The sequence below is a fragment of the Priapulus caudatus genome, unplaced genomic scaffold (assembly GCF_000485595.1).
Source record: "Priapulus caudatus unplaced genomic scaffold, Priapulus_caudatus-5.0.1 Scaffold953, whole genome shotgun sequence".
Classification (NCBI taxonomy): domain Eukaryota; kingdom Metazoa; phylum Priapulida; class Priapulimorpha; order Priapulimorphida; family Priapulidae; genus Priapulus; species Priapulus caudatus.
The window spans coordinates 84,540-110,832 of record NW_014578014.1 but is presented as its reverse complement, the minus strand read 5'-3'; the positions used below and the strand labels follow the sequence as shown (position 1 = coordinate 110,832).

Genomic DNA, 26,293 nt, shown 5'->3' with positions numbered 1-26,293 from the left:
AACCAACGATTAGTATAACATGCCGCCTAGGCTCCACAACAGGTCATTAGTAGTAAACAAGCTTGCGTATAATAAACTTTCGGAAGACTTTAACGTGCACTTAATTCAACACTAGGATTCTGACACACATTATATGATGTGACATAAGATGATTTAACATGATAAAACATGTATCGCAACTCACGCGATATGACGTGATTCACATGAAATGATACGATTTACATGTAATCTGATTCACAGAATGTGACGCGCTATAACATGACCTGACAGGATTCACATGTGACGATTCACACAATGTGGCACAATGTAACTTGAGTGACATGATTCACACAATGTGGCACGATATAGCATGATGTGACATGATTCATACAATGTGGCACGATATAGCATGTGACATGATGATTCACACAATGTGACATGATTCATACAATGTGGCACGATATAGCATGATGTGACATGATTCATACAATGTGGCATGATATAGCATGTGACATGATGATTCACACAATGTGACATGATTCATACAATGTGGCACGATATAGCATGATGTGACATGATTCATACAATGTGGCATGATATAGCATGACGTGACATGATTCACACAATGTGCCATGATATAGCATGATGTGACATGATGATTCATACAATGTGGCACGATATAGCATGACGTGACATGATTCATGTAAAATGTGACACAATTTAAATCGCATCCCGTCCAGATGACACTATCCCGCGATCAGATAATACAGTCTCGCGTGCATCACAGATGCATTACAAACACTAAAATACATTCCGAATTTCCCATCTCTAACTGTCAGCAACGTGCTGTGCTGCTTTCAACGTCGATCGCAGCATGACCTATCGTGTGATAGTAAACAGGGGCGTAGCCAGTATGTAGCACTGTAGGCCCGGGCCTACACTTTTTTTGGCCAAGTTATCTTTTTTTTTTAAACACCCATAATTCAAATCCATAAGCTTGCTGGACGAGTTTAAGAGTCTAGACAGGAAAAACTATTGAAATGAACGTAGCAAGAATATGGCTAAATTAGGTGACCTATTCTTCTGTCATCTAGGCTGTCATTTCTATCGCGTGCCGTTTCATTCAACACTCTACCCGCCGAAAAAAACTAGGATCCGACCTTGTCAGTTTTTTAACATTTTAACTCGTTCGTAACACTATTTTAACTCGTTTGTTTTTTGGGTTTAAAAGTGATATTGAATGAGGTGTCTCAAGTTAGCAAGAGGCCAAGGAACCAGAATGAACACTCGGGAAGGGCCGTTTCCGGCCATCTGGGGGGTTTGTAAAACCAAAAATTTTCTTGTACGCTTCGCCCCAACCGATGGTGGCGCTTCGCTCAGATAGTCGTGCCTACAACTTTGAAAATCCTGGCTACACCCCTGGTAAACAGCAGGAACTTGTCCTGATTGTAGGTGGGGTGTGTGTGTGTGTGGGGGGGACGATTTGTCGATGTATCACAATACAAACCTCGATGATGCGTGATGAAGCAACAGGTGGCGCCACCTTCCTACGCAGTGTTATAGACATACGCCCTAACATTGCGATAGGTGGCAGCACGTGTCTGTACAACGGCAGGTGGCAGCACGCGCCTGCGCGGGATTCCGATGGAATGCATCCGACGAGAGCTTACAATGGGACAGGTGGCAGCACGTGCCTTGCTTGCAGTTTCTCCTGGAGCCACGTAGCAATCACAGCCGTGTTGTTATCGTCGTTTACTACGATCAACGGGTGCTTCTGAAATCGGAGCAACGCAATGAAGCCGTGCCATCACTTCACATATAATTTTACAGCGCAAGGTTATGGAGTGATAAGCAGTCGAGGCCACATGGCATAGATTAGTGGACCTGCATCCTGTGAAGAAGTTCCAGATCTGCTATAGGCACAGACGGGATAGTTAACAGTGATTCTGTAACCCATAGAGACTGTCCACGTCTCCCCTTCACACACATCTCAGAAGGTAGCTGCCCATTGTTAACCTTACAGCTTAATCGCATTAAAAATGAAAGTGTCAATGACACTGTAGCTCACCACAAAAAAGGACACAAATGAGTGAGTAAGAAGAAGTCAGTTTTAATTGAGCAACCATCGACGTACATTATAGAAATGATTGCCATCTGTATATCGCAATAATAATTTATAAACCAAAATGAATCACAATTTGTGACCGTAGATGGCGCTATACCCGCTTTGTAGCGATGGCGTTTGAAATAAATAGGTTATGCTGCGTTCCGACATGTTTTGTAAATCTTTACTCTAATATAGACGTTTTATTGGCAGGGTGGAGAGGAAATACCAATTTTGCATTAAATATATTGTCAATGAAATCTTGTAAAACGAACCAGATTCATGAGTGTGACACTACAGACTGTTTGTGTCTATATAATATGCTATATAATTGCAAAACCCTACCTAATTTGCATAATTTCAAAACCCCTAGCCCTTATTCATTCACATACCAAAAATGAGCAAAATCCGTTGAACCTGAACTGACTAATAGCAATTCCCATTTTTGCCAAAATGGCGTGCTCCAAAATAGGACGTTTAATATGGGAGCATAGCAGTAACAACTACACCCAATTTCAAACATGTGGGTCAAACGGTTCCTGAGTTATCGTTGACCGAACCCAAATGTTGACGGACGGACGGACGGACGGACGTACGACGACCCATGGCAATAGCTCAGCTTGACGATGTCAAAGTGAGCTAAAAATATAGGCTCATCGAATCTACACAGGGTACTGACAGTGGATCTGCATCTGTACAGACGGTCCAGGCATCCACTCTTCACATGTCTAATGGAATTATGTCTGGTGCACCACGAACACCACAGAGGCAACACCACACGTCTACCCGTGACTCGTGAACAGGGGAAGGCTGTGAATTCCCCCCTGCGTGACCCCGCACACTCACCATAAGCTGTTCAGGTCGTGGCCGCTCTCTGGGATTTTGCTTCATGCTAGAATGTTCAAACACAAGCACATTTAAACTCCCCGTATTTCGTATTACATTTCGCGGCAAAACTAATAGAGAATAATTCCCTGCATAATTATCAGATCCCGACAGTCTCATGGGCATCTCAAAGCATGGAAATGTAAATCATCGACAATAAAATATTTTGATGCATAGATTGATATGATATACGAGTGTGGATGACATGCAATCAAGACACATGTTGTTAATATCTAAAATGCATAGGAAGCACATCTTACTATAATTTGGCGAATGTTGTATGTATGTATGTTAATGAAAGGCTCCGTCAGTTTCGATCCAAATAGCGCCAAATTCACAGAAGAGATCGATGAATACACGGGACGGGTTCTAAACTTTACTCGGTTGAAAAACGGTAAAAAGGGCTTAAAAAAGACAAAAAAATGAAAAAAAGATTTGCGTGAAAATAGGGGGCGCTATATCTTTGCCTTGCTAATATTTCGCCGTCTGTCAACGTTGTGCTGCATGCACAGACATTTTTGTAAGCCCAATAATGTAAGTAGAAATAAGAATGTAATAATGAAGTTAAATGTCAATGTCAAGGTCAATCTCTTCTCTTATCTCTCTGGGTATTGAACAGTCGGTACCACATGCATCACAGTCACTAAGCCCGCGCTTAGCGTGGGTTTCAGCTAGTTGATATAATAACACTTCAGCATCAAGTGGTTTTACATCAAGCATAACCAGTATAAAATTTGGAAACTTCAATACTACTGCATTTCACTTCATTCATTTCACCTTATCCAGACCTGCCAACCCCATCTGATGATCATCAGTAATAATTATTGGATTTTTCCGTAACAAATAGGCATTTGTCAGTAACACCTTTTTGTCAGTCTTATTACAGTGCACTACGCAGCACCTAATTTATCTCTCACGGTGATTGGCTGAAAATAGCCTTCAGTGCGGTACTACTATTCCTGGATCCGTGACGTCATTCAAAATGGCTGCGCCCATAAACCAGACAGACGAGCGCATAACACAGCATAATTTACCATTTTCGTGGTTCCCGTAAGTTTTAAGAGCTATTAGTCTAAATCTACAAGACACAGTAGTCATGTTACATGAGTAATAGTTGATTTTACACTGTGTTTATTTCTTTTTTTTGCATTAAAAAATATAATTTCAGAGATTTCTTGCTGTCCGTAATTTTTCGAGGTCGTCCGTAACACGTAATTTTGACTCGCGTCCGTAACAAATTACGGGCAATACGTAACAGTTGGCAGGTCTGCTTATCTCTCGTACTATCCTGTGCCGCCCTGTGTCTATCGCAACACATCTCCACTTACATTTTTACCATGAAAAAAAATCCTCCACTCAGAAAAATCAATTACTAAACGTTTTTTGCATGCTTCAAGCGATGGGTAAGTTAATTATACCTACCATTTAGAGACAAAGTCTCGGAAGAGGACCGAGTACAAGTCACTGGGAGGTGAGGGTGGCTCTTCACTAAGTATTCGATGCAAAAGTTCCAAAGGCTGGGACAGAAAAAATAACAACAAATATAAATGACATGGAATCGACAGTCATGAAATACTAATGCAATTTATTTTTTAAATATTTTATCTGTCTGCAAACCTTTACTCTCACTTCCTTTTTCTATCTCTCTCTCTTTCTGTCTCTCTCCCCTTTCTCTCTCCCTCCTCTCTCTCTCTCTCTCTCTCTCTCTCTCTCTCTCTCTCTTTCATGTAACCGAACTTTACATCCTACAATCACTCGACAAAAGCCAAAGCTCCGTAAAAGATCTTTTTTATATTGAAAACGAAACAGGAACTTTTCCAGACGCTAGGCCGTTAAGTTCTTTGTGCGCCAGCTTAGAGTTATGCGTTTTACAGCACCAGTCCCCCGAGCAACTTACCCGAAGAACGGAGGTTTCAGGACTAGCATGTTGCTGTGGGGGAAAAACACAGACAGATGTTAGACAAGTTTTACAACAAACAAACATGATGTAACTAAAGAATCGAGACATTGCGTAACAGGTGCGATCAAAATAATGGTTAGCATTCGAGAAATTTTCGGAGTCACTTCCGCCTTTCTTTCGCATCATTAGTCCGCCATTAAATAATTTACAAAACTCAGATCTTAAAACTTGTAAAAACTTGTAAAAACTTTTAACTTCCTAATTGAACTTCTCTCCAAATAACAATAAAAACAAGTGCCGCGGAGCGACAGCGCTCATCTAACGTCTACTGCGGTGACTCTGTGGTGGAGTGGTGGGATTCTAGTAAACCCTGTTAGTCCCAAATGTGTTCACATACACGCCGAAACAGTGGAATGCACAGGGATGGTATCAGGAACCTTCTCAAAGGAATGTACGTTCGTTGGGATCGTTATGAAAGTTGCCACGAGATGGCGCGTACGTTTAAGTGTCTTCAGATTAAAGATGGAAGCTCCCATCGAACGTAGTAGCAACTATTTGCAAGACAGAATAGGTAAGCACTCATCCATTTACCTACGCAAGCCTACAGGCTGCAATAGAGAGCTGCCACCTGTAACCAATTAACGCAGGCAAAAACTACACAGTACGTACCACCAACACATGCACTGGCAGTAGCCACTGGCAGTGGCATACGGTACATGTAACATACTGACAGTACAGAATGCCATAGAAATTATACGATTTAAGCAGCATAAACCTTCTTTAACCAAATTTAGCTTTTGAAATTTCACTGTGACATTGTAGCCTCATACATCCAGGCATGTATAGATTCTACTAGCAAACCCGGCAGTCAAATTCTTTTTAACAGATAGTCAACAAATCCAGGTTTAACCCTCCTCTTGAGGGTCAAAAGGTTATCTGACACTTACTCTTCGCACGTCAGCAGAAAGTAGATTTCATGGTCCTTTCAATAATGCCATAAAAATGCTAGGTCACCGCTGAAACAAAAAAGTTTTTCAATCGCTTCGTCAGACCATGTCCTCAGAAAATGCCTAAAATCTGCCCTGTGCCCATTGACCTTTGACCTGTGACCTCCAATTTCGGCACAGTGATGGCTTTTCCTACCATGATGCTATACACCGACTATCACGAGCCTAGGTCGAGCCGTTTAGATTTGTGCCGCAATTCTGCATTTCCTCCCTATACCTTAAGTTAAGGAGTGAATGTTCCCCCTTCTTTTACACCTCTTAACCTTTGACCTTTGACCCCCCAGCTTCGACATCCCAACTTGTTTTCGGATTCCCCCCCCCCACGTCCCGAATATCGTGGCCGTACGTCGAGCGGTTAAGATTTGTGCCCAACTGTTGACGGACGCACGGACGGACGGACGGACGCTCGGACGGACGATCAAGCGATTCTACAAGCTGCATCTGACAGCTGACAAGCCGATTGATATATTAAATATTTTGAATTACACGTAAACAACCAAACTGTTTACGCAGGAAAAAAACAAAGAAAAATAAATTTTATGGAAAGAAGCCAGCATGAAATTCAAGTAAGTCAACCACTACCAAGTGAATCACAGGGACTGCAAGGAGAAGAGAGAATGTAAACATTGCTTTGAGCAGAGACAGCCCCCTGCCTCCTAAATAACGAAAACTTTGCAACAAAAGAATTGAGAACTTCAGAAGGCACTGTATCGAATTTCTCTACACCTCACTTCTCTCACTATTCTGTTTTCTACAATGCAAACTGTCACAGGCTGTGACGGATGGAGGGCTGTGACGGATGGAGGGCTGTGACGGATGGAGGGCTGTGACGGATGGAGGGCTGTGACGGATGGAGGGCTGTGATGGAGGGAGGGCTGTGATGGAGGGAGGGCTGTGGCGTGTTGCAGCACGCTTACAGATTCGTAGGGGAAGCGTCCCAGAGCCATCTCCAGCAGCGAGATTCCGACACTCCACACCTCGGAGTGGATGCTGTATTCGTGGCCTCGGATCCTCTCGGGCTACGCAAGAAGAAGAACGAGTAGAACACGGCAAAGTTAGAAGAAAAAATAAAGAAAGAAGGAAGAGCAAGAAGAACATGACAAGATTAGAAGGACGAAGAAAGAAAGCAGGAGCAAGAAGAACACGGCACATTGTTTACGTTTCGACATCGACGACATAAGGAAGCCATGATTCTTCGCCAACATGAACACTCGAAAATAAGTTAAGCTACTATGCGTTAGCATGCACCTACTTGCCTTTTTTATATAACTTTCTAACACGTTCTTTAAATCTGTGAAAACAGCTTTAAGCTGCCAAAATATGGATAAAAATGCCTAAAAACTGTAAAACTAGTAACATCTCACTGACATGTGTGTATTGAGGTTAGTGGTTAACCTACCGCCATGTAAGCATTCGTTCCAATAAATGTCAATGCGATAGAATTGACTAGCTGAAACAGAATAAAAATGCACATTAGCAATGGAAAATTGACTGCAATGTAATTCCAAAAAGTAATTCAAATGCAATATACCGTAAAATATATGGAGATGGTACCATATTAAGAAGCTGATCTTATCATTGTTATTGTTATCATTAACAATATCATTGTTATCATTTAATATATATTATTCTTGTTATCATCGTTGTCATTATGAGATTTGTAAGCAAGATGGGCAGCCAATAACGTTCCTACGTACGGACACAAAAGCCATATAGTGTCACCTATGCTCACATCACACCCAAGTAAGAGACAGAGAAAAACCAGCACACGCAGGTGAGTGACAAGAGAGAAGAAACAAACCTGTGTGCTAACACCAAAGTCGCAGAGTTTAATCTGTCCTCTCGTGTTCACCAGGATGTTCGAAGGCTTCACATCTAGACGGGCGACAAAGAGAAGAAACGTGAGGAGCTTCCACCATCGGCCCAACGTGACGGCGCCCATCTAGAACCAAATCGGGTTGCCGCGCAAACTTCCTAACTGCCGCCGAACCATGAACGCGTAAAACGTCGACAGACGGTAGAACGGGAGGGACCGGGGAGAAGGCAGGGATCTGACGTTTTTATGATGGCGGGGAATGTCAGGGACCACCGCCGCACACACCCATCATAAATCACGTGCCACAGCGGCGGTGAGAAAACAAGTAAACCAGCTGGCTATTTTTTTGCATTGAATTGCACAGTCGTCTCCCGCCTGTGCGCTCACGCGATTTCATTTCAGGAATGTCAGCAATTTCAAACGAATTTCAGAGTTTTATGCTGGGTAATTGTAAAGTACCTGGCAATTTATTTTATGAACAAAAATGAACCCGTTTGTGAGTTTTTGTTGCGATGATACGCAATGGAGGTGGAGAGTGAATGCGAGTTTTGAATGAAAATGTGGCAGTCATGAAAAATATACAGCTAAATTGCGAAAATGAGGTAAATATCTGGTGTCAAATTTTAATTTTAATTTTCAATTGGCTTGTGAATGGGTTCAATAGACGGACCCAAATCTGGCCTACATAAAGCCCTGAATGCGTTACAGGGAAAAACTGACCAGTGGACAGCACTCTAGTGAACTAGTGAACTAGTGAACTAGTGAACTACGTGACTCTTGTTACGTTGAGATGTCAATATCGCCGATCCATCCTGGAATTTTCACCCATCCAAGTTTAATCCTAATGGAATGGATAATGATTGGATGGTGTTGAGATTAGGAATCCCACACGTCTCTCTTTTCTTTCTACAGAGGAATGCTTGTCGCCTGCTTGTTGATTCTGCTATCATGGCCGATCACAGACGTGTAATTCAGTAATTTCAACAAAAACTACACGGATGCGTTTCGATGCATGACATCGCACCTTCGCTGCAGTTTTCAGTAACGTGTGTGATCACACCTCAGCATAATCATACTAACAACTTTGTGCTGATAACAAGCGTTACTAACGACCTTGTAGTAAGTAACCTGTTGTAACGATACTAACGACTTAACAGTGGTAACGACAGCACCTCGGCCTAACGATACTAACGACTGCACGCGCTAACGAGTGTACCTCGGTGCATGATCTTGAGGCTCCACAGGTAGAGCAGACCTTTAACGACCGCCACAGCGATGCGACCAACCACCAGCTCCTCAATCTGCCCATACCTGTCCAACGAACCTCCTGCAAGGTAACACACCACAGGGTAGAGCGAGAGGGTGCTGGTGTCATTACAGGGTAGAGCAAGATGGCACCGACTGAACACAGGGCGAAAGGCATAGATGGCACGACTGAACACAGGGCTGGAGGCAAGATGGCACCGACTGAACGCAGGGTGGAGCAAGATGGCACCGACTGAACACAGGTAAGAGGCATAGTATGGCAGCGACTGAACAACGCAGGGTGGAGCAAGGATGGCACCACTGAACACAGGGTAGAGCAAGATGGCACCGACTGAACACAGGGTAGAGCAAGATGGCACCGACTGAACACAGGGTGGAGCAAGATGGCACCGACTGAACACAGGGTGGAGCAAGATGGCACCGACTGAACACAGGGTAGAGCAAGATGGCACCGACTGAACACAGGGTGAGCAAGATGGCACCGAGCTGAACACAGGGATTGGAGCTTAAGTGACGACTGACAACAAGGTGAGCAAGAATGGCACCGAGCTGAACACAGGCGGTAGAGCACAGATGGCACCGACTGAACAAACAGGTGGAGCAAAGATGGCAACGAAACACAGGGTGGAGGCAAGATGGCACCGACTGAACACAGGCGTAGAAGCCGAGATGGCCACCGGACTGAATACAGGGTGGAGCGAGATGGCACCGACTGAACACAGGGAGAAAGTGCTAGAATCAGCACAGGGTACTATAGTTTACAAACACAGCACGTGTGCGGTGTGTGTGTGTGCAACGAGCTTCCACAATGATGTAATTTACACAGCAGGGGGCTGCGCAGGATATATGATTGGAATGATGGAATTTCTGACACTGGAACGAGAATCTAGAAGTGAAGCGTGCCAGCCAACTCACTGACAATAGCTAGAGATATAGATCTTCACATACACGCACATGCACATGCGCTCGCACACACATACGTGCATGCACACGCACATACGCATATGTAATATACAGTATATTAACTACTACCTACCGTCCATGAATTCGGTACAAATCGAAATTCGGTTCTCAATAAAATAAGCACCATAGAAATCTATTATCACAGGAGAGTTGCACTGAAAAACAAACAGAGAGCACACGTGAGTGCTCACAACAATGATAAGTTTAATTGATAACGTTTTCACTTCTTGCAATGACGAAAACTGTTTGACCGGCTACCGTAATCTCTTTGTTCAGAGAAGGTATTAAAAGCTGTTAGATTTGTTTATTAATGTTAAATTGCGTTTATGCTAACTCAAAATATACAAGAGGAATGCAAACATCCTGCTCAGAAAAAAGCCAATATGCTGGTAAATTTATGTTGCATTGCACATAGACTAGCTTATATGAAACAAGTAGGTTGTAAACATGTTGTTCAAAGAGGGCACTGAATTCTTATTATTGATTATTATGTTGGATTACATATAAGGCAGCTTATATTAATTTATACAAGTAAGAAGAAAACAATTTGTTTAGAGAAGGAAGTGAGCTGTTATCCTTGATTATTACAGTCTCGATACTGACCACCCTTGGTATTGTCCATTTAGTTCAGTTATCTGTGGAGTTTGGTTTATAGGGGGTACCTTACATATCACAGATGGAGTCAGGACAAAAAAATTGTCTTGTTTAACGTGAGATTCGGTTTGGAGGGCGTTCAGAATTGATAGTCTAACTGAAACATGTACAGGTGCACTTATATTAAATAAGTATGATGTTTTACCATAATTACGTACATTGTACAAAACTAAACACTTAGGATGCACCAAACTGCAGTTTTTGCTTACGATACTGAATTACGTATATGCTAGCTTTTGTCTGACACAAGTAGGTTGATTTACCGCGACAACATACTTTGTATAAAACCTCCAACTCAGACATGATCTCCTTCTGAACACTCGGAGTGATATCAAGTGGTATGACCTTCACAGCCATCACCAGCTTGTTTGGTCTGTGTTCCGCTCTGTTATTAAATCAAAACAAGCGGTTAACGGTCACCTATATAGAACGGACACCCATCCACGTATAACACGCTTGCTGTTTCCCTTGAGTAGCAGTTATGAACGGTGAAACTACCTCTTCAGAACGCTCACCTCTCTATAGAGGGCATTTTGGCATTAGGTGACCTTGATACACAGGTTTGTCTGTACATGCGTGAGGCATGTTTACCCAGGGGATTTACCCAGGTTTTTTTTCAGGGGTAACTACAGCTGCATGAGCTATGAGGAACATGCCAACTGTTTCGAACCCAGCGCTTAAGGTATGCAAACATGCAGACAGTTCACTCCTTAATCTCTGGCCTACAAGCGATATAGCTACGATAACCTAACAATCCCATTAGCCAAATGCGGTTCAATGCCAGGGACAAGCAACCGTTATCACGTGGAGAGCTGATGAACTCCTGATAAACTACCTTGCGCACGAGCAAAACTCGCACTTGATATGAATTTACACCTAGTATAACCCTTGAATAACTCACTAATGTTTGAATTGATCGTCTGATATCTGCAGCAAACAAAGCAGCCGAGAGGTAAAGGGATCGACGCGCGCTCACTTGATTCCTAATAACTAGTCACACTCACCTGTAGACAGTACCACCACTACCGTGGCCTAGTTTCTCTAGATATTCCAGGTCTGAGTTATTGATGTGCCCGAGGGCTAAAATTGCAGTTATGTCCTGATGCTGTTGCTTTCTGGAGAAAAAAAACATGACCAAGCGAGTGGTTAGCTCAAGATTCACTAAATAAGTCTCACTGGAGGAACACGCCCCCCCCCACCTGAAATCAATATCAGGGTAGAGTGAAAAACAAGAACATGCAAAGAAGTCATTGTTATAAGCAATTCAACTCCTTTTTTCAATTATTGTTTGTCAAAATTAGTGCCTACTGGAACAGATATTGTCACATGAAGTACTATAATGTACAGCTAGACCTAGCCGAGGCAGCTTACAGCACTTGCCCACACCCTCCCCCTTCGCTGGTAGTTTTTCATCCCCATAAAAATATTAAATTCACGTTTTTTCAACAGCGCGTCTTCATGTTGGTCTACATGTTGTAGTCGCAGGGGATACGCCTTGCACATAATTCACAAACTTTGAACAGACCGACGACAACATTAACGGCAAAGCGCGAGACGAGTTTTTTTTCCGCTCACACACTGGTGGGGGTTCTCCCCGGGGTCCTGACAGGAGAGGTGTCCATGCATGCATCATCGCTCGTCTCTGGTATGAACACGCCGCCGCTGTCTCCCTTCTGTTCCACCTCTTCCTCGCTAGTCTTGTACGTCTGTATCTACACACCATGCCATCAAGTTACACCGAAAGACAACTTTGACGTTTGATCCCACTTTATGTTATTAACGCTAATATTTTAGTGTAATCTCCCATTGACAACACCATGCCAACCTAGGCTTCTGCAAAAATGTTCAGCCATTTTCTCAAAGGTAAATTATGGGATATATATATAATTTTAAACACCAACTGGTAAGCTATACTATGGCTATACGTAGGTTGTAAATTAATGATTTAATAAATTTATGCAAGATATACAGATAACTTCTCGGTTTACAGGTCGGGGTTTAGGATGTTTATTATTAGAAGGGTAAGAAATACCATTCATAAACATAGCGGATAAAACTTTTCACTGTTATAACACTAACTCACTTTCAATCCATGTAGATTTCTTTTCCCTGCAGTTTTCCCAACTGAAGAAAACAGCATGCATTCTAGCATTATTTAGAAGTAATAGTTTGCATGGCTATGAGTCAAGAACTTAGACTAGATGGAGAAACAAGCTAACTAAAGCTCCTGCAAGATATTACAAAGGCATTACTGCTACAGAGACCTTTTTTTTACAGAGAACTTTTGGTAAATAGTTCTGCAATGCACAATGCAATAATTTCTGCAGCAACACATGACTCAGACAGTACAGCAACATGTAAAGTTTATAGCTGCGTAGAAAGTACAGTACTGCAACGCTGAGTGCCCGTAGACAGTTTCACAACACAAAAGTTAGCCAATGACGTAGCACAGAATGCAAAACGCTCACTTCCCAGCGTGCGCGCGCGTAGACAGCAAACATAAACATATGTAAACAAACCTCGCGGATGCAGTAGCAATGGTGTCAGCTGACTACCGGTGTTAAGCGCATCCTGCAGCTGTTCCAGATACTGTAAGTTTAGAAGCAGTGCACCGTGAGAATTCAATTGACCTCTAAATTCGCATTAATTTACCTGCCGACAAGGAGCCACGTGCATAGTCGCGTATTACAAACATGTCACAATGATTTAATGACTGTCAATGTGTGTGCACTTGTTAATTACGTGCTGCTTACCAGCAACCAAGGTATATAAGGCAAAACATGTATCAACATCTTCAGCACATAACTGAACTACAAGAAATCAAGTCTATCCTGCACTAGAGACTTTAGCAAGACTGTTATCCAGTCGCACTAGCACTATCACACGATACAAAGTATTTGTACGCTTTCCAAAGGAAACTACTGCCGCTAGTTCAAATAACAGCCTCAGATACGTGCATCTATTAATGTAAATAGAGTTATCGGTCCAATCGGATATGCATCTTTCAAGGTATTCGTAAGATTTCTAGCTAATCGGTACCATTGTTATCATTGCACTAAAGTCCTCCTCGCCTCTAACTGTTATGATATCTCCTTCTTCATCCTCATCTGCAGAAAAAATGCAAACATTCGTGCTAACACCTTCAAGGCCGCGTGAGGCAAATAATAGGTGTTCACAAACACATGGGGCAAATATTAGTTACTTGCTATTTAGAGCTCCTGTACAGATCACAACAAGTTGCCGAATGGGGATATTCAGGGTTTACCAGAAAATTATTACAGGCGACAATGAATTTGCTACAGACTGTGAAGTATGATAAATTATTAAATACTTACAATCGAATGCTTCCACTGTTTGGTTAAGAACTCTACTGACTGTTTCCTATAAGCCAAAAAACGTTAACATGTAATAATATTTTTTGAGTGTTATAATGAAAGTTTACGAGCAATAAAAACCACAACTCCATGCAGACAATTACCTTAATGAGCATATATTGATCGAACATTACACATAGCTACGAAACAGCACATTTAATTATGCTGTTAAGAATTTTCGTCTAATTCAATCAAGCTGAAGATGCAGATCAAATTACAATACACGCAAATCATAAAATTGAATCAAATGTGATGTTTCAGCTTATAATTTAATATAAAAATGCAAGGTAAAAAAGTAGCGATTCCACCGACATCAGTATCTATGGATTTATACGATCAAGCACTCGAGTTGCGTTACCATGGTAGAGTTGTGGTTAGCTGTTGCCAGCGGCAACGTTATGTCTGTGTCTTCCTCTCCTGGTACTCGCAAACACAGCTGAAGAAGTGCTTCCTGCATTGTCATTGCTGTCCATCTGGCAATGTTAGCTGAAATGAGAGGACATTACAGTGCAGTAAAACCTGTGCTAAGAACTACTCCTAGAGAACAGCCACCTGCCTGTAAAGGTCACTATCGGCATGTGGCCTATATATACAGGTTTGACTGACAGACGATGCTCACCGACTATCGCTACTCTTACCCCATCTATACTATCGGCACTATTTTCCAAGGGGTATCGGCTCCTTGCTAAGTTGCATTTTATGTACTGCCCTCTATCAATATTTATAGTAAAGTATTATCGATTCACCACCATGTATCACAGAATATATATATCTGTTGCAATGATTGCACTAGCATTATCAAGATATTTCTCCCACGGCCACGCAGGTAAAAGACAATAAACAAGAATAAAAGGGTAGGACATAACCTGAATAGTGGGCATTAATTAGAATTATGTCTGGGGTTAATTTTCCCAACTGTTTTTCGTGTGGTGTAATCCAGAACATACTTCCTTTAAAAGCTACCCTCAATATTTTCCTCATGGTACATGTATATGGGCTAAGGTATGCTTGTTGTTGTTGTTGTTGCTGCTGCTACTCATGTTGATCTTGTTGGTCTTGCTGCTGCTGCTGCTGCCACCATTGTTGTTATTTTTGTTGTTATTTTTGTGCTACTGTTGTTATTGCTGCTGTGGCTGGTATTGTTGTTGTTGTCGTGTTTTTATTATTATTGTTTTTGTTGTTGTCATTATTGTTATGATTACTATTATTGTTATTGTTGTTTTTGTTGTTATTGTTGCTGTCAGCTTCAGGTCCCTTGATTTGGATTACATAACCACCCTCCTTCTACTTCGCTTCCTCTTCATTCTTCTCCCCCCTCCCTCCTCCTCATCATCTATATCATCACTATACGAGTACCACTAGCTCAAACCTAACCCAATCTTAACCACTGTATTACGGACTGGGGAAGTACCAAATAATAGTGTCGCTGAAGCTGAAAGGGAGGGTGTATGACATCTGTGTAAGGAGTAACCCCCCGTAGTGTCAGCCCCCGCGTAAGCCGTAAGCAGGGAAAACGGCCGTAAAACGATTGTTGTTATTGTTGTTGTTGTTGTTGTTGTTGGTAGTACCAAATAATACCTAACAACGGGGCAAGGACTGTGTAATGTACATTTGAAAAAGGGTTGAGATTAAAAGCAAAACGTAGATAGACTCCTGGCAGGCCTCGAATTAAGCGACGAGAGGGGCGAGGCAATTTTTTGGGGGCAATGCCGCATGTTAGAAATTGCCTTGAATTTTCTATAAAATAGATGGGCACCGAGGCAATTTTAAAAGGCATCAAGGCAATTCTTACAATTTGAGAAGGGCACCAAGGCACTTTTGTAAAATAAAAGAAAACTCATAGCAAATTAATACATCAACATCGTCTTGCTTTTAATGTACAAAATAGTAGGCCCAGTTTAACATAATTACCTCCACCAGGGGCTTGGCAGAGGTTATGTTTTCACTGGCGAGTGTTTGAGTGTTGGTTTGTGGGTTTGTGGGTTTGTGTACAGCCTAACTGAAAAAGTTATGGACGGATGGTCATAAAATTTTCAGGATAGGTCAGAAATGGGCTAACTTATAATTGATGAGATTTTCGTGGTGATCCGGATCCAATTAATTAATTAATTAAATTTTCAGGATAGGTCAGAAATGGGGTAACTTAGAATTGATTACATTGTGGTGGTGATCCGGATCCAATTAATTAATTAATAAAATTTTTAGGATAGGTCGGAAATGGGGTAACTTAGAATTGATTACATTTTGGTGGTGATCTGGATCCAATTAATTAATAAAATTTTTCACAGTGACAGAATTGAGCTGCCTTGGCGGAGGTATGCGCTCTCCGAGTGCTCTAGTTTTCAATGCTATTTGCATAGATCCAGTGGAACTTGGAAGTGATGCAAATGTAGCTGAAATGATATGGAAGATGGCCAAATATGGAGCACTGGCCGCGCATAGAAGAGAAGTGCGCGCGGCAGAGGGAAAAGAAAACGTGATGGATCCGTGCGCCATAATGAAACCCAGCGCACGGATCCAAAGAAAAGACTAGGTGACAGAAAGTGTTCCTCCTCAGGGTGGCATGTACGAACCGCCGCAGTATATATAGTCTATTTCACGCAGTTGTCCTCGGTGTTAACGCCGCGTCTCTACTTCGATGACTGGAGTCCTGAGCTACAGAGCAAAGAATGACTAAACCGAAGCAAATGTGTGAACAGAAGAAAATAGATTGAACCAATACAGCGTATTCATCAACACCAACTTTAATCAACTTGGTTACAGGCTACAACGATATTTATTGACAGAGCATAATAACTATTTAAAAGCAATTTTGGCGTGCAGGGAAATTCGATTCGTTGACAAGATGTACAAACGTGAGTACTAGTTGATGTGATTGATGTAAATTAATGCAGATTGATACGTGCAAAGATTAGACGAGATGCTCAGTAGACATCATTAGAGAAATAGCAGAAAAGACCTTGCATGTAGGCTACTCGTGCGAGTATACCACTATTGGCACAATCCTGCGTACGTATTAAGGAGGTTACGCAGGCACGACAATTACTCTCAGCGCAGAGCAGGTTATATTTGGATGAACTCATCATAGTGCCTTAAAGGGTTAGGGCGTACTTCAACATAGTATCCCTAATGTAAATTTATCAGACACCCAGTGTTTAGAATTAGAGACGCCCTACAATTAGCGTACAAAACAGCCCTACGGTTATGCCCCTCGGCGGTCAACTCCCTTGCTCCCGTCCCATCGCTCAGCCCCCTCTTCTCTACCCTGCCCCAGCAGCTATTCTTCCTACCGCAAATTGCCTCAGCTGCAACATACCAGTCTCCCCTCCCGGGAGAGACTATAATGAAGTTTCCTTAAGGACGGCACTGCACGCCAGCACGGTGCGCCGCATAGGTAGCGCATATTACGCGCGAAGAGCAAATCGATGTTTTGCAAAGATTCTGGCATTTAAAAAGTGAAAGGAGTTAGTCCTAGCTAAGACTTAATATAACATCCATCAGTAGATCACATTTAAGACATAGGAGCAAGACCTTGCATGAAGGTGCCTGCGGCTGCGAATACCGAGCAGGCCAGTACACAATTCTTGCTAACGTTAGTGGTAGCCGGCATCGCGCAATATCTCACCAAGATGCAGTAATAATGGTGAGATGAAATCATTGTACATATAGGTACCCAGTATTAAGATTCCCTTATCAAACTTTACAGATACATCCTGTTTATAAATAGGAAGCGCCCCTACATGTAGGTAACAAACACCAACTTTCTGCCCTCGCCCGTCCTCCCCTTGCCTCCCCTATGCCCTCGCTCAGCCTCCTTCTTCTCTACCGTGCCCCAGCTATCTTCCCGCCGCAATTCCTTCATCTCCCATCCCCTCTCCCCCTCAGGGCAAGGCTATATAGTACGTAAAGTCCCAGAGACGCCCTGCCCCCCTAACACGGAGTGCGCGCGCGATCGCAATATCTCCGCGAGAGAAAATCGTTTTTGCAAAGATTATCATTTAAAATGAAGAGGAGTTATCTAGCCTAGATTATATAGATAACATTCCATCAGGCATCATCATTTACAAACGGAGAAAAACTTCATGTAAGGTCCCCGCTGCCTATAGTGCCAGCCAGTACTACACATCCTGGCTACGTTAGTGTGTTAAGCTGCATCGCAATATCTCACCGACAGAGGCAGTTAATAATGTTGATGAATATCATTTACAAATGGTTAAGGCCTATCTCAGCATCAGATTTCCCATAATAAACTTAACAGTAGACCTGGGTTTATAATTAGGAGAGCGCCCTAGCATTAAGTACAAAACACCTACTTTATGCCCTCGCTTCCCTCCCCTTGCCGCCCCTGTGTCCTCGCTCAGCCCCTCTCTTTACCGCCCCAGCCTATCTTCCCCTGCCGGCATTCCTAGCCGCCACATCCCCTCGCGTCCCCTCGAGCCAACGCTATATCTATGAAGTTTGCCTCAGCACGGCACTGCACGCCTAACACGGTCGCACGCGCATGCGGCATATCCCAGGCATGACGAGAGAAATCGAGTGAGTGCACAAGAGACTAATCAGTTTAAAATGAATAAGAATTATCCTAGCATAAGATGTAATATAATAACATTCTTCAAGATAGGACATCAATTAAGAAATAGCAAGGAAGACTTGCATTAAGGCATGGTGCAATCCTACCAGTCAGTACATCATCGACACGTACGTTAATAGTCTGTCAGAGCATCACGAAACTACCTCCTAGATTATAATCTACAAGTTAAATTTGTAATCGATTGGTGCATGTAGTATGATCATGGCGGTACTCAGCATAGTCTCGTAATTAATTCACATCATAGACCCTGTTTATTATTGGAGAGCGCCATAGCCTGTAGCGCAGCAAAAACTGTCCAACTCTCATCTCGCCACGTACCGTTGCATACCTTGCCCTCGCTTAACTTCTCTCTTCACGCACCCCTGGCATCTTACCTGCCGCCTTCCCAGTCTGCCACCCCTCCCCTCCCGCAAGCTATAATATATATAAACATTTCTGAGTCTAAGACGCACGCCTGAAACTACTCGCGCATGCGCAATATCTCCACGAAACATTATGTTTGCAAAAAACTAGGCATTAAAAATGAAATCACGACAACAATCGCATCGGAAACAGTGTGAATTGCTTCGATAAAATGTTATTCGACGCTCCTACTAACGCTTCTAATCCATATTCTCGGACACGTCCGCGGTATAATTCGAATGTAGCGCGATAAAAGCGTATATATCAGAACAACTCGTGTAATTTGCTCCAACTCAATTATTAATACATCAATCACATCAATATTTACCACGTTTGTATCTTTTCAACAAGCTGCGATTTCTGCACGTCAAATGGCTTCAAAATATTATATCGTCCTGATAAAAATAGAGTAGGTAAAGCCAAAGAGATAAAAGTGATTAGACTGTTGATGAATACGCTGATATTGAACAATTATATCTCTGTTACCACATTGGCTTCGGTTTAGTTCATCTATGCATATGAGCAGCGATCCAGTCATCGAAGGATAAGACCTAGCGAGCGTAAACACCAGAGGTGTCGGGACTCCACGCCCTGCCCAGAACCACACACAATGCTGCTCCCGTTCTTTATAGTCTCGCGTTTCTTGCAAATCATGTGTCCCGCCGAAGTCAACTGAAGAATGAAATCCAAAAAACCGTATGAGTTAACGTCGTCTAGAAGATATTCATGAAAAGACACCATGGAAAATTAACTGCAACGACAACGAAAATGCTAAAATAAAATATACAATACAGCACATATCAACAACTAATATCATCGTAACAAACACCTATATTGTTAACTGCTAAATCATAACAATGTAACTGCAGCGTCCCTAGCCACCTCCGGGATATCCGCACACAGCATTCGTCTACGAAACGCGGTCCGTACTGTTCTTGCAAGCTTCGTATGAAACGCGTACTTGCCACAAGCCTAAGATGTCGATGGCTTTCCACCTACAAATAAACAAATATCACAATCTCATGTTGAAAATGAAGAATGAACGCGATTGAAGTAGCCAGAGAAGTGGATTATCTCAATGCGTATGTGCGGCGTACGTGCCATTGATGCCCAGAGCGTGTATCCGGATGACTGTGTTCATCCGCGTATGAGCGCAACGTACGTTGTTTGTCTTTGTCTACACAGGTTAAATTCTTTGTGAGCAATATTAACGCAAACATATTGATTCACAACACATATCTCTTTTAATGCACTCGCAGATCCTATTAAATACTCTTCGCGAACATGCAAGATCGAATACGTCCGTACCTACCGCTGGATGGTATGACCATAACACTGTTATTACTTTCCCCGTGAAGATGCGTTCTGCGATACCGTTACCTTCTTCCGGTAAACACCAGCAGTAATACAACGGCGTCTCTCTCCGGCGTCAAGTTCGTCTGTTTGTTTCCCTCAGCCATAACATTAACGGCACTGCGGTTTCATGAACCCAAATGCGGAGCCAGATAACATGGTAGCGCGATGTCGTTTAGTCAAGATTCACCTGACGTACTCATCGTGACGTTAATACTTGCACACTATATTTAAATAATAAATAAAATAATGTACCATATAAGTAGCGATCCAAACGTCTTCAAACAACAAAATACAACCGGATTGGATAAGATAGACTACGAACAATTCAAAAATTTATTATAACGTTTTTGCCTTTATGGCATTTAATAATATCACACTGAGCAGAGAAATATTTCCAATGCGGTGGTTCATTTAATTTCTTGAAGTGACGTGTCTGCTCACACGAAGCACTTTTTTTCAGAGCAAGATTGGCATCCGAATAAACCATGACAAACTATAACAAAATCACACGTCTCTGCAGCGATATGATTTTACGCCTGGCTAACTAGCGTAAAATGTGCATTACTTACTCTCCGTCTTTCCAGAACTTGTCTTATCGGTGACGCCATATTTGATAGAGAAACGGCTTGTGGCGAAATTTCCAATCTGCAATCGATTCGGTGAAACAATCAATAAAATCGACATGACACTTGTCGCTGGCCATACACGATTTACCTATCTGTTGAATTCGTGTCTCTCTCAATCTCACTCTCTCACTCAGTAATCTCTCGCTCTCTCTCTTTTCTTTCTGCTCTCTGTCTCTACATTTTTCTCTCTCGCTCTTCCCCTTACCGCGCTCTCTCTGTATATATAAATATATATTAAATCATATATATAGTATAAATATAGATTCCAACTGGTAGGCAAATAAATAACTTAATTAGGCTCACGTGTAGAAATCGAGAGCGATATACGTCGAAAACTAATTAAGTAGACAATATGTACCTTTCCAATTTGATTCTAATCGTGGTGAATGTGCAGTGCAGTGCGAATATAAAGTATACGTGGAACCAGATGCAATAACAATAACTCGCCATCAGACCAGTGAGCAGCAGCAGAATGGTTTGACAATTAATTGGACGCCTCCACATTTAAAGGAATCACGGTAGTAACTAGCAACCGTGAAAATACGATTCAATATCAGCACTAATATAGTTCTTGCCAATAATGTTTTATCTAATTCTTGCAATTACAAAACCAGATTAAATATATTATCTAAACGAACGCAGCTGCCGTTCAATCGTATGTAAAAAACGCATTGGAATGATTAAATAGTTTACATATATAATATAAAGCCCTACTGAAATAAGTATTCTCATATAGTGTTTGGCGGCAGTAGATAAAGCAACTCGCTCTATAGGCCTAACCTGGTATGGTAACCCAATGCCACATCCTCCGCCGACAACTCGTGTCCGGGGGAGTCCATCCAAAACAGCGAAGTCCACATTGCCTTTCGAATCTGAAACGATTCGCTACTAACTATACCTATTATAATATTATATTTTCCTCACTAAACCGGACAAGCGACGTTTCCAGCTCTTGAAACCTATTATCGTTCACAATCTCACACTGTATAAAGAAAGACTTATAAAATAATGCAACCAACACCCGTCTGAAACTTAATACAAAATATGACACAAATGACTAACGCAATGGAAGAGCTCAAAGTTAATAGAGCACAAACTAACTACGTATAAATATAACACGAGACATACCTTTGGAATCCGTGCACCTCGTGCAGCGGCGGCTGCCGCGCAGACACGCAGCAAACTAGAAGCTCATGGTGGTTGAGCTGAAAGTCGAAGTGCCTAATACTCTGCCTCTCAACGAAGCTATATACCACGCTTCATTATCTACATCTAATCAGTAATATGTATCTTCGACTGATCACGAATTCTTTCATATCTGGACAATATAAAACAACTGCAGTATACAGAATTGTTTTCAAATACTAAGTATCATGTGTCGATGCGATAAGCTAGGCAAGATAATAGTAGTGTTATAATTGTAAGGCATTTTTTCATTAAACTCAGATCAGGTCAGCAGAGATAGTAGTCAGGCAGCCTGCGCATTGGGAATATGACCAGAACTGTCACAGCTTAACGGACAAAATTATATCAACTAAATAACACTGATGTTATGAATAGACAAATTAATAGATAACTAAGTATGACAGAAAAGGTGCACCAAGAAAGAATTGATTAGAGTTAGCATAACGACATACATTTTAACACACCATAGCAGGCGTAGATAAATTAACGTCAGATAATAATCGTCTGTGTATTAAGCGCGTGTTGATCGTGTCAAAACGTGCGTGTCCGCTGATAAAAAAAAGTATATATATAATACACGCTCAAAAATACCACTGCAATAAATTGCCTTACGTCCACGAAAATTTCTAATCTTGTGGCATATTGGAATATGTTGCAATTTTCATGAACTGAAAGTAGGCTACTAACTACAACACTAATAATTCAGTGATCCACCGAAAAGACGATCAATCAAAACTGAAGAAGAATATGTACTTAATAGTGGGCAAAGCGAGCCGTTAAACATAACTACCACATCAGAAAAATCTACCGCGCATCTATACTATAGATAACTCATGTCAGAAGGAGCTAAATCAGGCTCAGTCTGGCGTTGTATTCTGGCATTAGTGTATGCATGCTCGAACAAGTGTAATTGTATGCCACTACCAATACCCATACCGACAAAACATAGAACGTAACTATTTCACATAACCACCACCAAAACAACACTCAAACCAATTATTAACACTAATAACACAAGCGTAGTAGAATAGCCGAGCACATCGCTACTTACATTTAAAGGCCGATAACATATCAAGTCCACGAGACACGCACTAAGCTATCCGTCACGTCATCCATAGGAGCGACGTACAGAACTATAGAAAATATAATGAAAAAGAGCCAGTAATAAATCTCTACCCAATCAGATAGATATCACTCGAGTAAGATCATACTGTGCCGTCAGCTAGCATAAGCGCAGACTAGATGTACTAAAGGGACACCTAACCCATACCACAATTATTTGACGCAGGCATCAGGTCTGGCCGTTACAAAAAAGCTGACAACTGTTGATACAACCAGAGCAGCTCAAGATACAATTTACACAAACGATAGCAAATATCTGAAAACAATTTCAGTACATAGGTATGGAGTCGATAGAATAAGTGACACAGCACAATAGAGCTCAAAAGAGATACGTCAACACACATACAGTACTATATTGCGACGCACACACATAAAAACTTGAATTATGTAACAAAAGGTATTGAATAAAAACTACTAGACACGTCCGCACCGGTCGAAGCCGAGTTAGGTATATTTATCTGATATCCCTTGAAAAGTATCAAACACATTTATAAGATAGCACACCTACAAGACGTCAATATTATCAGCAGATTTACTCAGAGGTATCACAATATCAAATTATCCTAGCTAAGGTTATATGCCGCTTGTTCAACAGTTCATAGCACATAGTAAATTTTTAAATAATGCGGAGCTGTGGTAGAATCTTTCTACGACAAAGATTTGCCGGGATCTCTTCCAATTCAAACCACCTACATGAGTAACACATATTCAGCCACGAAGCCTGCAAGTGTAAGATATACTGAACAAATCTTCACATAGCCTCCTCTCACAATTCTTCCTCCCTCTCCGTAGAGCGCTGCAGAACACGCGCGCTCACTTCCACTCAAGTACCCCTCTCGTCTATGTCCTACCTCGAAAGTACCACACATGCCTTCCCTAACATACTATGTCCACCAAACAAGTCCTTTTACGCGTCTCCCACCCATTCACTCCTTCAGGCGGCAAAACAGCACAAAATAATTATTATCAAATATGAGTCTCAGTCCGCGAGTACTGCAACACATGTCCTGCAAGAAGAAGAGTGTCTAAAATCTGCCTGTGCCGCCATTGACCTTTGACCTGCTGCCTCCAATTCGGCACAGTGATGGTTTTTCCTACCAAGATGCTAATACACGACATCACAGGCCTAAGGTCGAGCCGTTTAGATTGTGGCCACAATTCTGCATTTCCACCTATACCTTAAGGTTAAGGATGGAAGTCCCCTTCTTTACACCTCTTGACTTTGACCTTTGACCGGCCAGCCTTCGACATCCCAACTTGTTCGGCAATTACCCCCCATGTCCTGACTTCGAACCGTACGTCGAGCCGTTTAGATTTGTGCCAATGTTGACGGACCACGGACGCACGCACGCCTCATGGGCGATTCTACAAGCTGCCATCTACTATTTCCAGATGAGCTAACAAAAGCGAAGTCAATACAATAAAATTACTATAAATAAATAGAATATTACAGTTAAAATAACTAATCATTAATATATTATTAATAAATAAAAGTTATATTAAGTGAAATTCCAGCTGCAAAACTTTCAGAATTTTTACGTTTACGTTAAACGTTAGCCCTCCACGATGTGCACGGGTATGTGCTCAGTGAAATGATAAATGTTTAATGGCGGATATGAATATGAATCAATGCGAGGTTGACTTAAGAGACACAGTGAAAAACATAACACGGCTCGGAGCGATTTAGCCCCAAATCAAAAGAGCCCCGTAAATCGCATTAGATTTAATGCAATATCTCAAATTAGAGTGCTATAATCAAGCCAACGCGAGCTAAAAAGTAGCCCCGAAAAATAAATTTATTTTCCCTGTATCAGAGGATATTCTCTATGCTCAAGCCAAAAAATTTTCATGAAATTTCCCAAGCACCTAAATATACCACAACCAAATTTGAAATTTTTAGTAAAAATGTATTTTGGATAATTTCCACAACAGAACAAGAGTGAGAATACAAAATGCCACATGTAAGCACAATAGAACCAAAATAATGCGTCAATATTCTATATAATTTGCAATATTACCGAGAACACGAAAAAACCGCTTAAAAATCAAGTTGTTATAAAATAGAAAATACGAATACAAGGCAAACTAATAAAGTAGCAGCACTTAATAACAACCTTGACGCCACCTTTACCACAGATGTTACCATTAAAACAGTAAATAACATTAAATAATCCCGAGTTGTAATCACAGAGCATAATATCCATCTATACACGGCCTACTATGCAGATAATCGAACACAGAAATGCAGGTTTCTCTTTTTCACAATATTGACCGCCGTGGGCAAAATGGGTAACGTATTCGATATATCTAGTGTTGAAGTAACTTACTGGCGACATATCCCCCCATACTAACGACACCACTAAATTGGTAAAATGTCCATGCACCTTGAGAAATCTGAGAATCACAGGTTACCAACGGCAAAAACGCGCGAACTCCGCCATCCTGACGTCACAAAGCAATATGCAACAAACCGCGGCCGGTGTACCGCACTACGCCCAGCAGTACTACCCGACCTACTCACTAGTCCAACCAGCACAGGCAATTCACTGGTCCCTCGAAAACATGAGTCAAGCAGCTTCGTTGTATTGCCACCCGAGGAAAGTGAAACCGCATTCTCCGGCTGGCAACTACAACAGCTCGCAACAGGCCATCCGTATGCAGTCGGCACTCATAAGGAGTGCCTGCGCCCAGAGAAGGCCCGACTCTGGAACACGTACGTCACATTTGAAAAAGTTCTGGCAATCGCTCAACGTGCACCTGAGTTCTTCGCGCACTCCCTGGACGTTATTCCTCACGGACTGTCCAGTATAGAAAGAAGAGAAATACATGTAAGGGTGTTGGGCGTGTTAAACATTGGGCGTGGATACGTTGGATCACTACAGATGTACATGATGTACAGAATACATGAATACAGCTGTAGCAGGTTGACGCTGATGATCTGCTTAGTTAATATCGGCGGTTATATCATTCCTCTGACGTCAAAGACTCAGCCGGCTGCTTACTACACATGTACGAGGGCAACAAAACGCTCCGTACAGTTCACATGTACCGTAATGAAAAAAT

At 41.9% G+C, this 26,293-nt stretch overlaps 1 protein-coding gene across 2 annotated transcripts in view; it reads right to left on the bottom strand.

The window, feature by feature from the left end:
* Nucleotides 1-1,325: 1,325 nt before the first annotated feature.
* The window catches only part of LOC106814627 (dual specificity mitogen-activated protein kinase kinase 5-like), a 26,399-nt gene continuing 1,431 nt past the window's right edge, over nucleotides 1,326-26,293 (bottom strand). For both annotated transcript variants that reach the window (XM_014818965.1, XM_014818964.1), the window contains exons 2-18: nucleotides 14,307-14,434; nucleotides 13,910-13,955; nucleotides 13,614-13,681; nucleotides 13,094-13,163; nucleotides 12,658-12,698; nucleotides 12,150-12,286; nucleotides 11,579-11,689; nucleotides 10,851-10,959; nucleotides 9,994-10,075; nucleotides 8,908-9,018; nucleotides 7,677-7,750; nucleotides 7,275-7,325; nucleotides 6,793-6,894; nucleotides 4,866-4,898; nucleotides 4,391-4,485; nucleotides 2,930-2,975; nucleotides 1,326-1,753 (exon numbers count right to left, since the gene is read on the bottom strand). In XM_014818965.1, the coding sequence (XP_014674451.1) occupies nucleotides 1,646-1,753; nucleotides 2,930-2,975; nucleotides 4,391-4,485; nucleotides 4,866-4,898; nucleotides 6,793-6,894; nucleotides 7,275-7,325; nucleotides 7,677-7,750; nucleotides 8,908-9,018; nucleotides 9,994-10,075; nucleotides 10,851-10,959; nucleotides 11,579-11,689; nucleotides 12,150-12,286; nucleotides 12,658-12,698; nucleotides 13,094-13,163; nucleotides 13,614-13,681; nucleotides 13,910-13,955; nucleotides 14,307-14,411 (1,389 nt within the window). In that variant the 5' untranslated portion in view covers nucleotides 14,412-14,434 and the 3' untranslated portion in view covers nucleotides 1,326-1,645. The remainder of the gene's footprint in view (nucleotides 1,754-2,929; nucleotides 2,976-4,390; nucleotides 4,486-4,865; nucleotides 4,899-6,792; nucleotides 6,895-7,274; nucleotides 7,326-7,676; nucleotides 7,751-8,907; nucleotides 9,019-9,993; nucleotides 10,076-10,850; nucleotides 10,960-11,578; nucleotides 11,690-12,149; nucleotides 12,287-12,657; nucleotides 12,699-13,093; nucleotides 13,164-13,613; nucleotides 13,682-13,909; nucleotides 13,956-14,306; nucleotides 14,435-26,293) is intronic.